Source organism: Alternaria ventricosa, assembly GCF_023758065.1.
Source record: "Alternaria ventricosa strain BMP 2768 chromosome Unknown scaffold_10, whole genome shotgun sequence".
NCBI lineage: Eukaryota > Fungi > Ascomycota > Dothideomycetes > Pleosporales > Pleosporaceae > Alternaria > Alternaria ventricosa.
In genome coordinates, this window is record NW_026055690.1 from 1,178,691 (window position 1) to 1,192,684 (window position 13,994).

General features: G+C 53.8%; 6 protein-coding genes across 6 annotated transcripts; 3 read left to right on the plus strand and 3 right to left on the minus strand.

Annotated features, from left to right (window-relative positions):
- Window positions 1-996: 996 nt before the first annotated feature.
- J4E93_006473 (uncharacterized protein) lies at window positions 997-2,621 on the plus strand (the record flags this gene model as incomplete). Its single annotated transcript, XM_049344386.1, has 4 exons — window positions 997-1,165; window positions 1,222-1,535; window positions 1,588-1,875; window positions 1,926-2,621. The coding sequence occupies 4 exons, from the start codon at window positions 997-999 to the stop codon at window positions 2,619-2,621; spliced, it is 1,467 nt and encodes a 488-aa protein (XP_049198821.1).
- A 945-nt stretch (window positions 2,622-3,566) lies between these two features.
- J4E93_006474 (uncharacterized protein) lies at window positions 3,567-4,406 on the plus strand (the record flags this gene model as incomplete). The annotated part of the gene is made up of 2 exons (XM_049344387.1): window positions 3,567-3,575; window positions 3,768-4,406. 2 exons carry the CDS (start codon window positions 3,567-3,569, stop codon window positions 4,404-4,406), a joined length of 648 nt encoding a protein of 215 aa, XP_049198822.1.
- Window positions 4,407-6,217: 1,811 nt separating this feature from the next.
- Window positions 6,218-7,642, minus strand: J4E93_006475 (uncharacterized protein; the record flags this gene model as incomplete). Its single annotated transcript, XM_049344388.1, has 3 exons — window positions 6,218-6,631; window positions 6,684-7,266; window positions 7,314-7,642. 3 exons carry the CDS (start codon window positions 7,640-7,642, stop codon window positions 6,218-6,220), a joined length of 1,326 nt encoding a protein of 441 aa, XP_049198823.1.
- A 2,170-nt stretch (window positions 7,643-9,812) lies between these two features.
- On the plus strand, window positions 9,813-11,190 carry J4E93_006476 (uncharacterized protein; the record flags this gene model as incomplete). Its single annotated transcript, XM_049344389.1, has 3 exons — window positions 9,813-9,840; window positions 9,898-10,015; window positions 10,074-11,190. 3 exons carry the CDS (start codon window positions 9,813-9,815, stop codon window positions 11,188-11,190), a joined length of 1,263 nt encoding a protein of 420 aa, XP_049198824.1.
- Window positions 11,191-11,257: 67 nt separating this feature from the next.
- J4E93_006477 (uncharacterized protein) lies at window positions 11,258-12,043 on the minus strand (the record flags this gene model as incomplete). Its single annotated transcript, XM_049344390.1, has 2 exons — window positions 11,258-11,646; window positions 11,717-12,043. Coding segments are annotated over 2 exons (716 nt in total), but the record flags the coding sequence as incomplete, so codon positions are not given.
- Window positions 12,044-12,101: 58 nt separating this feature from the next.
- Window positions 12,102-12,535, minus strand: J4E93_006478 (uncharacterized protein; the record flags this gene model as incomplete). The annotated part of the gene is made up of 2 exons (XM_049344391.1): window positions 12,102-12,358; window positions 12,405-12,535. Coding segments are annotated over 2 exons (388 nt in total), but the record flags the coding sequence as incomplete, so codon positions are not given.
- Window positions 12,536-13,994: the final 1,459 nt, after the last annotated feature.

The following is a 13,994-nucleotide window of genomic DNA, read 5'->3' on the forward strand; positions in this document are numbered from 1 at the left end:
TCTCATGATGGGCTTGACGCGCCATTATATCGCATGCCGCATCCAATAGCTATGCATGCATATCGGTCAGGCCATGGCGGGGTAGCACTATGGGGCTGCAGGGAGCGTGGGCGCGTTGATAGGTCGGGAGGGTGAAACGCCCGGACCCTTGATTTTCGGAGCACCAAGCTTCGTCGGCGGATGTCTTGGCAAACCGACCCTCGCAGGAACTCGACGATAACAGGTGCAGGGCCCGTGTTAGGGGCAGACGGGGACGAGACTGAGCTTCCATATAGGCTTGCCACCTCCTTTCGCTGGATGCAACACTGCGTCTCTTTGTTCGCGTTACATTCGAGGCGCATGCTGCAGTCGGGTTAGGCGAGGCCCCATTTTTGAAGTGGGCAGATTCGTAGCGCGCTCCAGACACAGCTCTTGCTACAGCGAATACTGCTAGCTCCCGCGACACCTGTCCAGAAATACAGGGAGAGCAATTGGACACGCCTGTGCCATCCTTCACCCAGACTCGCAGCTGGCACGCAGGAAAAGGTGCAATTCGCGTGGCCCGCTCAGGAGATTGTTGATCCGCGCTTGCCCCATCCATCTCTAAACCCTGAATATCTTTGCTTGGGACCACCACACCGCTCCCTCGACTCGACTCTGCCCGGGCGCATCGTGCTCTCCCCCGCCGAATCCTCGCCTACGCATCGACAGCCTACCGCGCCCATTCTTTCGCCTGTTTCGCTGCTCAATGGCTGTTGGTTGCTGAGACACGCACCCGCTTTCGTTCGCTAAGACGTGACTGTTGAGCGTCAATCACTTCGACCCATTGAGCCCACACGCCGCACTACACGCCGGCAACCGACACCGGAAACCGTCGCCGGGCTGCAAGCACTCTCTGGAATTCATTCCTCCGCCATTGGCTCCTCTATCGGACCGCCTCGAGACAGCGGGTATCGCGACAGCGTCGCTCCATCACTCTATCGCTCCCCACATTGGGGCATATTGCAACCAGCCACCATGGCGACGACACACAACGCCAACGGCGCGCTGGGAAAGACGCACACGGCGGACATGCAAGCGCAAAAGCTATCGACTGCGCCCAAGAGGCGGAAGATGCAGACAAAGAAGGTCGAGGATGAGGGGCTCATGGCCTCTCTGTGCACCCTCATCTGCGAGCACCAGATTGGTACGCTCTCGCAGACCCTCAGCAATACTGAGCACCACCCAGACTGACTCCCACAGGCATCTCCGTCAACCTCCTCACCCTCCTCGTCCTTACCCACACATTCTTCCCCCGCGCCCGCAGCCGGACCAACAAGTTCTTCCACATGTCGTACTACAACCCCGACACCAACATGTACGGCTGTGGCACCGACGATCTGCCCTTTGTCCTACTGTGGACCGTCATTTTCACTGGTGTACGCGTCGCAGTCATGGAATACTTGCTCGACCCGCTGGCAAGGCTGGGTGGTATCAGGACAAAGAAGGGCCTGGACAGGTTCAAGGAGCAGGCCTGGTTGATTGTCTACTACACCGCGTCGTGGTCCTTGGGAATGGTACGTCACACAACACAGAATATATGGAATGGGAGTGCTAACAAGGCTACAGTACATCATGTACCACTCCGAGTTCTGGCTTGACTTGCACGGCATATGGGAAGGCTGGCCTTTCCGTGAGGCAGACGGCCTTTTCAAGTGGTACTACCTCGTCCAATGGGGTTTCTGGGTCCAGCAGCTTCTTGTCGTCAACATTGAGGAGAAGCGCAAGGATTACGCGCAGATGTTCACCCACCACATCTTCACCACCGCGCTGATGTGCTTGTCCTACGGCTACTTCCACATGCGCGTCGGAATCGTCATTCTGACCATCATGGACTTTGTCGACATCATCCTACCGGTAAGCAGCCTTGACTGGCCAAATGCACATACGGGAACTGACCATTGCAGACCGCAAAACTCCTCAAGTACATGGGCTATTCGAATGCCTGCGACTACGCTTTCGGTCTCTTTGTCATCGCCTGGGTCGTTACCCGCCACGTTCTCTACATGATGGTCTGCTGGTCCATCTACGCCTACGCCCCCGTCGACATGGCACCGGGTTGCTACCTCGCCGACTCCACCTCGAAGTACACCTCGTTCGTCCCCGCATCCAATACCTCACAGTTTGAAGCATACGGCGGTAACAACCACTGGGGCAACCTGCTCAAGGCGTACAACGATCGCAACGGACCCATCTGCTGGAACCCGCAAATCCGATACTACTTCCTCGCGCTCCTCCTCACCCTCCAAGTCTTCTGCTGCATCTGGTTCGCTACCATTGCGAAGATCGTCTACAAAGTGCTCATGGGCAACGCAGCCGAGGATCTGCGCTCAGATGACGAGGGCGAGGACGAGGAGGTCGAGCAGGAACAGACCAAGACTATCTTCAACATTGCGACTACCTGCGGCGAGAGCGGTATGAGCTCCATGACGCCCAAGGAAGAGGAGGTCGGCGTCGATGCCCTCACCTTTGCGCGTCTCAACGGCGCCAGCCAGCGCCGACAAGCAAAGAGGGAGAGCTCGCGCGCAAGTGGGATTAGTATTCCCGGTCATGGCGATCGCAAGGAGCTACTCGGTCGTATTGGTTGTGATAAGCCTTCGTAGGCTTTTGTGGCCACGGCCACACAGTTCTTGATATTTCCGAGTGCGTTACGAAAAGTCTCGCGGGCGTCTGTGGCGTGATAGAGCATATAGTCCTGGGTTCTTCATTTCTTTCCATCGTTCTTGGAAACGGGTGTATAGGCTTCGAGGGAATATACCACCATTTGGCTTGGTCGATGCGTGGTTCCGTCTTTTGGTTGATGATCATATGTATACCCCCAGAAATCGAAGTTAGAGTGTTTTCTTGAGCTGGTTCGTTCTCTGGTGTGTGCTATGGGCGTGAAGTACGGATGATGTTCGATGACGGGGCGTGAGCACCACGTTTACGCAGTCCGCTCTACACCTCGGCACATGGCTAGTGTGAGTGGGATGGTGGGGCTGATGTTCACACATCATGAACGTTGGTCCGACTACCTAGGTACCAACCAGACTTCAAACGCAACACGTGTTGTGAAGGCTCCCCCTTGCATTAGCAGCTGTGCCGCCGTTGACATATGGCACCCCATATATTTCGACTAAAACCGTTCACAGTACCAGCTGTTCACACCAAATAATCCGCCAACCTCTATATAACCCCCACGAAGTCAAGTTTGGAAACAGCAGAATTCCATCATCAAATCGGCTACATCCAGATCAACACTACTGCCATATTACCGCCCTATCACTACCACACCACCATGCCACCCCCCGACAACCCCACTCTCCCCTCCCCACCCTTCTACACCCACATCCCCAACATCAACAACCTGCGCCTAGCCACCCACTCCCTCACCACCACCTCCGGCGCCACCCTCCGCCCAGGCATCCTCTTCCGCAGCGCCGAAGTCGCCAAACTCGACACCGCCGGCTGGACAGCCGTCCGCGATATCGGCGTAGGCCACGTCTTCGACCTCCGCAGCTTACCCGAAGTAGAAAAGGGCTGGGCTGGTATTGTTGGAGATGATGTAAATGGGAAGGGTAAGGGAGAGGGAGAGGGAGACTTTAGGCCGGGATGGATTCAGGCTATGGAGGAGGCGGGGGTGGAGAGGACGTGGACGCCGGTGTTTGAGGAGAGGGATTATAGTCCTGAGAGGTTGGTAAGTTCTGACTGTACGAAGTGCATATGAGATGTGAGACATAAACTGACTTTGTACCTCTCTACCTCTGCAGGCGGAGCGGTATGCGAATTACATGGATGAGGATGTCAAGGGGTTTGTGGAGGCTTATGCTAGTATTCTGACGGATGGAGGGGGCGCTTATGGGACTATTCTGCGGTATCTGGCCAGCTTGAGCAGTAATAGCGACGGAGGGAAAGAAGGACAGAAACTCGGTGCACTCATCCACTGCACAGCCGGCAAAGACCGCACAGGAATCTTCTTCGGCCTCCTCTTCGATTTCCTCGGTGTCCCGCGCGAGCAGATCGCAGAGGAGTACCAACTCACTGAACTCGGCCTCCGCCCTGCGAGAGACGAGATTGTGGAGCGCTTGTTGACGAGTCCGGGGTTTAGGAAGTATATGCTTGCGCAGTCTACCGGAAAACCTCTATCGAAAGAAGAGATGGCGCAGATCATACAAGGACGGGATAGCGAGGGTTCTGATACCTCGGAGTTCCCGCCTGAGATCCTGGAGAAGGGGAGACAAGCTGCGTTGCGCATGGTGGGGTCGAGGAAGGAGAGTATGCTGGCGAGTTTGGATATGTTGGATGAGCGGTTTGGGGGCGCGGAACGGTATATGAGAGTGTATTGTGGGCTTGGGGATAAGGAGTTGGAGGCTTTGAGGAGGAATTTGGTGGTTGAGAGGGCGGAGTGACTAGGTGGGGGTGTGGATAGGAAGGAGGTCGAGAGGAGTCGGAGGGAGAGGTTGTAGCAGCGAGTTGGGTATCCTCAACGCCTCCCGCGCTCTCTCTTGGGCTCCGTTATGATAGAACGCGAGAAGGGTGGTGGCAGTGCACTAGCGTCTATACACTAAACCGCTTGCAGACGGGTTGGTGTAGGCAACAGTCCATTATAACATGAACGCCATCGCGACAACGCCATTACTACACATTATCGACGAAGAAAAGCAAACCACTTTGATCCAGACTGCTCTCCGGCTTTATGCGCTCAGCATGCCCACTAGAAGAACTCGACCCACTATTGTACCGAAGGGGCCGTGGACCACGTCCTTAAATTGGGACCTATGCGCGACACCCCAGGGCGAGATACGCGTACCTTTTCGACACCATGTTCGTCCAGGAGAAAGAATGAAGTCTTCCTTGCTCGACGGTTTCAAACACTTTCCACGCCTGCCATTGGAGCTTCAGCACCACATCATATCGTTCTGCGACAACGCAACGCTCTTCCAGCTTATGCGCGCATCACCTGCCACGCGCGAAGAAGCCGCCAAAACTTTCTGGTCTGATCCTGCCGTCGAGTATCGCATACGTGGCTCTTGGTTACTTTCTGGCGGATATACGGGCCTTACACATGCCGCTCTCGAGGCTCACAAGTACATGCAATACATCCTCATCGAGCTTGGGAGTGCGAACAAGACTCTCTACGATGACTGGGTGGATCTCATACGGCATCGTACCAAGTTTTCAGATGAGGAGGAAGCGAGACTCTACGCAGAGAACAAGATAGCTACGTTCTGGCAGGTACTACGCGAGTGGTGTCCCCATGTCGTGAGCGTCGTGCTTCATACAGACTATGTTCTCGAATCCGGCACTGAGCCTCCCAGATTTCTCACGCAGCTGGCAGAAGCATGTCCGAATGGGATTAATGTACGCGCGTCGAACTTTCATGTTGACCACAATGGTCAGAAGCGTCCCAGGTCGAGGAAGCGTTGGCAGGCGATCAAGTCTATCAATAAGCCAGTAACTTGGAAGCTGATCGAGCCCCTGGATACACCGCGTCTTGTAATTCCCCCATTTCAGGAACGATCTGGACCCGCGGGTAAATGGTGGCGTTGGATGCACGACGAGACTGAGCCCTACGACTACATGTATCACGCGCGAAAACTTCTCCTCATTCAAGCAACCGAAGCATACTATCTGCATACTCTCAAAGCCCCTTGTATATGTCCAGTGACTGGATGTGGTCTGCAATTCGAGGAACCGGGCCAATGGACTGTGCACTACGTATCAGCCAACGACGAACTGCATGATAAATTTACATTATCCCCGCCTCCATGCGCGACGCTTCAGAAAGCGTTTGCAGATCACAACGCACGTTTAATTCGCATGCGAGAGGTACAAAAAGAGAGACTGATCGAGATGCGCGGCGAGTGGGGTGAAGAGGGAAGTGAGCAGCGGAAGCACATCACACAGCAGTTCCTCCAGCAATTACGCGATGATCCATTGTGCGCCATTAGACAGGAACCAGAGAAGAGCCATTTTTGGCATCGGTATCAGATCATGATGAATGAGAAAGACCGTTGGCACTGGTTCTGACGACTTTCAGCCTACGCCCTTTTGTTTCGACTGAACAGATGCGCGAGCATATAGTATAAGAGTTATTCATCTTTGATCTTCTCCTTTGTTTCTATTCCAAGTGCCATACAAAAGACATCCGGAGCGCTGCGCACGTCACGAATGCGGAGAAGGACTGGAAGAGACGTACGGGTAAGGGTGGAACGTATAATCATGTATACCAAGTAGCCTCCGGGATCTCATCCAACAACTCAAACCTCCCCAACTCGCGGTTCTTATACGCGACAGGATCATGCAACGTATGCGTCCTCACGTCCCTCCAAAATCGATCCAAGCCCACTCTTGCACTTGTCGCTTTCGCGCCTGTGACCTCAAACACCCCAGAAGTAACCCGCAGGCTAGTGTCTGTTGTAACGACCTTGACGCTTGCAACCCATTCCGCCAGCTCACCCCGCTCTCGCGCAGTCAGCTTCCCGCGGGTATCCAAATCGCCTGCATATTCATTGAGGACGGCATCGACTTCCTGGCCTGCGCGGTCTGCCAGAGCGGATGCGGCGCGGAGGTGGGCATGGAAGTTGCCGTAGCGTTCGAGGATGTAGAATTCGTCTGTGGCTTTCTCCTTGTTCTAGTCGTGCGTTAGCGATTGTTACTGGTTTAGTGGATGCGACTGTGCTTACGTCGCCACCGAATGGCCAAGCTCGAGTTCCCTTCACTGTGTACTTCGCTGCATATTGCTGTGCGCCGAGCGCGATACCCAGATAGAAGTTGCTGAAGACGAGCTGGATGGTGGGGAGCAGCAGCGTCGCGAACGGTATCTGCAGCGCGCGGGGGTCTGGTTCTTTCTTCTCTATGTTCCAACCCAACGCATCCTCCCAAGGTACGCGCACATCGGAGATCTTCACACTACCCGACTCTGTCAAGCGGAGGCCGATGTTGTTCCAATCATGTCCGAATTGAATGCCTGGTTGATCCGTCTTTGCAAAGGCAAAGATGTGGTTCTGCGTGCCTTCGTAAACACCCTCGAGAACCGTGAGATCCGAGACGACACCGCCTGTATTGAAGAACTTGAACCCGTTGAAGACGAGGTTGTCGCCGTCGGACTTGATAGCTAGGTCGCTGTCTCGGGGATTGACCGCGCCGCCGATGAAGTAGTTGTTCGAGATGATGAGCTTTTGAATGCGATCGGCTTGTTCGGGGGAGCCAACAATGTTCGCTGTCGTTGACCAGAGGAGGTGGTAGCCGAGTAGCATGCCAATTGATCTAAAACAGTCAGTCTGCATTCGCACACGGGAACAGAAGGGTCCTACCCGTCTGCTTCGGCGACTTTCCGAATCGCCTTGTAGCCCACACTCCAAGGCTGACTACCGCCACCATACTGCTTCGGACCAAGGAGCTTCAGCAATCCGGAGTGCTTCAGTAGCGCAACCTCCGCACGTGGAGACTTGTTCTCTTGATCTCTTACGACGGCATCGACGGCGAGGACATCGGCGACATCTTCAGCACGCTGTAGCCAGCCTGCTTCGTCTTCCGGGATGGATGACCACTTCGACTCATACTCGGCATAGACAGCCGGGTCTCTGAAGTCGACTTGCTGCGCATTTCCGGACTCTCTGTTAGTTCCATTGGTGATGGCCATCGTGTGGATGCATAGAATGATGACATCTCTACGTTTCGATCAAATCTTATATCTAAACCCCGCAGAACATGTCGCCGAATGATGAGAATCGCGCAGAGTATTGCGTGCTATTTGTTCATTCTCGAGCCATTCGCATTGGTGCGCATGAACACCTGAGTCGGTTTACGATGGCGATGAGAACGACCGGAGCGACAGGGATATATCGCCGGCATGGTGAGTGTTGAGCTGTCTGCCGGCAGGCAGGTATAGCTAGCAATAATCCGATACCGTGGGGGTAGATCGCACGATGCAGTGTCGATACAACATGTGAATGTGAGTGTGGGAGAGTGAGACGCGTCGGCGGACCGCACTTGCATCATCCCATTTGTGCTAACCCAGAACGAGACTAGTCTGCAACCCGTGCGCGTCCGAACGCGAACCGCGTTCGCCATCTAACCCCTCAATCGCATCATCCCCAACTCCGCACTTCCACGGCCCATCACCACGTTCAGTTGATTGCGCACCTCCGATGTGCCTCCTGTTACGCGCGGGCAAAATTCCTGTCCACTGGAGCTCATTCCGCCTTTCTCTTCGCGAAGAACCGGGAAGTGTCGCCAAGTGGTAGCTCAACGATGGAGTCTTTGAGCAGCAACGCGAACGTCAGATACCACCCGGTCAATCCAGCCAAGAAACAGAACGCACCACCGCCTTTTTTGAGAGCGACGGACGCAGTCGGATGTCCATCTGCCGTGGCAAAATAAGACGCCGACACTAGCAAGAATCCTAGCTCGACACAAAAGAAGATGATGATGTAGACCAGGTTTGTCGGCAAAGAGGCCACGAGGAAGACCAAGGCGAAGACTGTCCACACTGTCACACGATTAGTTGCGCTCTCACTACTTGTCGGTCTTGAGCAACTCACTAATCATGAAGAGGCCGAGAGCGTTGTTGTATTGTTTCACATCGCCTCCATATGCTGCCTCAACCCCGAAGGCAGGGGTCAAGATCGCACCAAAGCCGGCGTAGAACAGACCAAAAGCGCTGAAGACAGTATACGCGAAACCATTACCGACAGAGAGCTCCCACTGTGCAGTAACTACCAGGCCTAGTATCCAGTTAGCCAAACCATACATATATCGTACATTCCGGCAACTTGCCGAATGCCGCCGCAAAGAAGAAGTTGGCGACGAAGACATTGTTTGTGGTTACTCCTCGCCATTCCATGAGACTGAGCGACAGCGTGGTCAAAGTCGTCGCGAAGACTCCGATTGGAAGCGCCGTCTTGACACGTTAGCAACAAGGTATAATGCAGTGGAAGCATCACTGACTCCAGCACCCAAGGTCTTTGGAGCTGCGACTGGCACGGTTGGAGACTCATGGGTGAGTTGCTTCTCGACATCGGTCGTGCCAGCGCTGCTCTTGCTGTTCAAATCGGTCGTTGAGAATTTGGACATGATTGTCTGCGCGCCAGGAATCCTTCACGCAAGCGACTGGCTTTGATCCACAGGCTTTTGTACTGAATCGTCATAAGCTCCCATGTTGAGAAAAACCATATCGACGCGGGACGACGGCGGTGTCGGTACGTTGCCATTGCGATCACGCGATAGTAGATTACGTGCTTCGGCGTTACTTTCAGTGCTCAGTAGCATTCACATGGTCGTGTCGGGACAATAACATAGTATTGCAGTCGAGGCTGACCAGTCTACAATGATCTTCCTCCACGGTGTGGGATACGCGATGCTTGACTATCTCGCTGCAAGTTACGGCACATCACGTCTTCCGAGGGTTGGATTGCCCCATTGATCAATGGGCCGAAGCTTGATAGCAACCAATTAAGGAAGCCGGACTCGCAAAGCTGCCGCGCAATCCTGCACCACAGCTAGTCATATGCGAAGCCGAGATGGTTGAGCTGCGGCGTAGAAGTCAACCAGCTGGCTTAGGCAAGATCGGCGGCAAGCCGGCTGCAATTAAGGTGAATACCATTTAGTCTACGTACCGAGTTTAATCTGCGGCAAACCCGCAAATCCCGCTCTCGGATGAGTGCATATCACGCAATCCCCGCTTATTATGCGCATATCTGATCTGCAATTGAACATCAGGTCCACGTTGCGGGGCATCAGACTGCAGGTTACTCAACTCGCATACCTTTGTATTGTCAAACTTGCATTGTATTGTATCCCTCCAGACAACCATGACGCCGCGCAAGAGACAAAAGACGGGTAAGGTTATCGGATACTAGGGCTATCAAGTACGTGCAAGGCTGATAACATGTTTAGCAGCAGCACAGAACGGAACGACGAATGGCGCCAATGGACACCTGAACAAGACAGCGGAAGATTACACGCCCGCGAAGCAACTGGACCTGAACCAAGATCCCGATCGCCTATTGTTCGCGTAAGCAGTGTCCCAAGGACAGCCATTTACCACATCTTCTAACCTTGCGACAAAATAGTTACTGGGTCCCGAACGTCTCAGGCGGTCTCGTTGTCTCAAAGATAGCGCAACGGACGAGTTGGGACCTTGCATCCAACGTACGATACGCCCGGACGGCCGAATCATACGGCTTCGAGTATGCGCTCACCCAGATTCGTTTCACCGCTTCGTATGGAGCCGACAACCAGCACGAAAGTGTATCATTGTCTCAGGCGTTGTTGCACAACACCGAGCGCATCAAGCTCATCGCTGCAATACTTCCCGGCCCATGGAACCCCACTGTCGCAGCAAAGCAGATCGCAAGCATCGACAACTATACCAACGGGCGCATTGCGGTAAACATAGTTTCAGGCTGGAACAAGAGTGAATTCCAGAGTATCGGGCAATGGTGGCTCGAGCATGCCGAACGGTACCGACGCTCCAATGAGTTCATCCGCGCACTCAAGGGCATCTGGACTGCTGGTGACGAGGGCTTCACTTTCGGTGGCGACTTCTACCAGTTCCGGAACTACAAATTATCGCCCAAACCACTCCAGAAGCCGCACCCGGAGATCTTCCAAGGCGGCAATAGCGACGACGCCCGGAACAATGGCGCCGAAGTCAGCGATTGGTACTTCATGAACGGGAACGATCTGGATGGCTTCCGCGAGCAGATTGAGGATGTGAAAGAGCGTGCGCGAAAAGCTGGGCGCGAAGGCAAAGTCAAATTTGCGGTGAATGGCTTCGTCATCATCCGTGAGACAGAAGAAGAAGCTATCCGCGTGCTACAAGAGATTCAAGGGAAAGCCGACACGGAGGCTGTTGAGGCGTTTCGAGAAGCTGTACAACAGGCTGGTGCCAGCACGGGTAACAAGAAGGGCATGTGGGCGGACAGCAAGCTAGAAGATCTGGTGCAGTACAACGACGGCTTCAAGACCAAGTTGATTGGTACTAAAGAGCAGATCGCCGATCGGATATTGCTGTTGAAGAGTCTCGGCGTTGATTTGGTGCTGACGGCTTACTTGCACTACGAGGAGGACATCGAGCGCTTCGGCAAGGAAGTTTTGCCGTTAGTAAGGAAGTTGGAAGCTGCAGGCAGAGGCAGGGATGTGGACGACGAGATCAAGCGTACGGGTGATATTTATCGGAAGTCGTAGCTGTTATGCAGCGATGTGAGCTATCTGCAATCTCTATCTACCCGTCTGACGACCACTATGCATGCACTCATGCGAGGTTGGGAAACGTCTGAGCCGCCGAAATGCTCAATGCCTTTGCCGATCCCTGCTTCACTACTCCAAACGTATCCTCATTCGTCCAGAACTCAAAGTCCGCAGCACCTTTGCCCGGCTTGTTGATCTGCCAAATCATCCACGGTACCTTGAGCCCATTGAAAATGTCGATATGCTGACCCACCACGCTCGCCTTGTTGGAACCAGACGCACCGAACTCCTCGAACAGCACGAGCTTCTTGGCAGCTTGGGCGTGCTGCAGTGCGATCGGCGCTTTGTTGCGCCATTCGGATACGCCGCTGTAAGAGTGGATGTCGACGAGATCGAGGGTGGCGCAGTTCCAGTTCTCGGAGATGTCGGAATTGGGGAATTCGTTTCCGCCGCCTAAACATGAATAGTCAGTATCCTTGTCTCTGAGCACAGAGCAGTGCGAATTGGGATGTAGACCACGTACCTGTCGAGATAAGAATGGCGCTGCTGCCCATGATGCTTCGCATCTTCTTGCTTCGATTGCACCACCATTCTGGTGCAGGCGCAATGTTGTTGCGCAAATGTCCCTGTCCCTCGTTCTGGATGTTGAACGAGAAGATATAGTCTGACAGATCCTTCCACTGCGGTGAACCTGAGAGCAGCGAGTTCCTGTGTTGAAGGATATGTGTAAGGCGGTTGTCGAAGTCGAAGATGGGCGATGCGTCCTGGTAGAAGAACGTCACGTCATTCTGAGCAGCGGGCGTCCTCGCGCAATCGATCGCGGGAAGTTTGTACTTTGACACGTATGTATCTAGGTCGAACATGTTAGTGTCACCGATAACTTCAGTCCGATCTTGAAGGGAACATACCATTACCCCAGCAACCCAGTTGATAGCGGTCATGCATAGCGATGATAAGCTTGATACCTCGGTCATGCGCCTCGACCATCAGCTGATCAATAGCCTTCAGCTGAGTGTCGTCGTAGGTGCCGACCTGCTGTGGCTCGATGTCGGGCATGTTGACTGAGCCAGTGTCCTTGTTGTTCTGAGGCGTAGGCGAGATGAAGATACGCAGCGTCTTGAGCTTCGCATCTTTGACCGCGTCAAGTACAGCTAAGCGATCAGCCCTGTTGATGGTGAGTATATGCACGAAATTTTTTAAGGTGCGCGTACTTTTGGTAGGCATGAAGGAAATACGAGTTGACCCCAGCCCAACTCGAGGAGATGGCTCTCTCATCGAGTGGTTGCGCCGCTGAGAAAGGTGCGCTCAAGGCGAGGGGAAGAAGGAACTTGAGAAGTTGCATGTTGATTGTATTCAATGCGTGAAGATGCTTTGATGGCCGTCCTTCTTTCGAGGAATCTACTCTTTCTTATGCTTCTTCGTTTCGTGCCTTTAACCTAGCGTCTTGAAAATTCGATGTGTGACCTTCTGTCTTTGGACTTGGTCTGCAACCTTCTCTTTGCTACATGCTGTCTTCCACCTTGCATTGTTCGCGCACTCCGACTGTTTCTTCTCCACTCTATGTCGAAACCCAATCTTGTAGTGAGAGGAAATCTAGAACTAACGCCCAGAAAGGTTGTGCGAGTACGGAGCAGCCAGAACCGTTCCAGGCAGGGTTAGTACATCTGTACTCCGTACCAGCACGCTAGCCTTGTCAAGGACGGAACCCGATCGCCCGTGTCACATCTAGATTAGTGGATATACAAGGCGTGTTGTAAAACAATCCCTAGCAATCTTGGAGTGACGTTCTTTAGTGTAGAGCGCATTGAATTGCGGGTAGGCCCAGAACCCGAATGTATGATCGACATTTGAGGGGAAGTGAATAGCGTATTGATGTCCACGGCTGTCGGTTGTCGGAAGTACATGTAGTGCCGAGGTATCGGAGTCTCCGAGCCTTCTTGTTCCCAGAGCCGCGGGGGCACTGAACAAAATTGCTCTCTGTTGAACGTACGATCTCTGACTTGAATATGACCGTTGTATAGCTTCCAATCCGAGTTAGTCGTGCTGCAGCGCAGTCGCAATATGGTGCTAGAATCCTGCCAGCAATCGAACCCAAAGTCCAGTTGATGTCTTCCAACCGAACGTAGACTGGTGCACCGACGATGAACTTTCTGGTTAGCTCAATTGGCTGTAGCTCCTCCGAGCATGTCAGGGCCCCGACGATGGCTGGCCATGCTGAGCAGCCGTGCATCAGCGACGGATCGTGATCATGCAGTGGTCCCACTGGCTTCACAGCGTCCCATGTCCCACGCAACAGGTCCGTATGTGCGTATCGATGTTTTGGTCATATGGACCAAGCGCTGTAAACATTGCGACGTTGTGGTTGGGCCACCTGTATGCAATTCAAACTACATGATGCCTGTAGGGTCCAAGGCAGATGCCGGAAGTTGCTCGTCGCCCTCTGAACATGTGTACGGATACATCAGAGACTGCCAGAGTATCCTGATTGCTATGAGACCGGCCAGCAGCTCGACAACGCACATTGTTGCGTCAAGCTCGTGAGGGATGAACGTTCGAAACCGCGGCGACCACGAGGAAGCCGAATGATATAGCAAGAGCGCATCGACGGAGGAGATGACGGGAATATGACTGCAGTCTTAATCAAGACGGATTCATCAACGAAACAGGGACTCGCAGACGCCGGCACCTTGAAGAGAGGCGAACGTTTAAGCAGCGCGTTACGGGTGGACGTTGAGGGCATCGTGAGGGTGGAAGCGTGCAGGTGAGTGGGCCGAGGCGCGTTTGTGACTTAATTCCGGGCA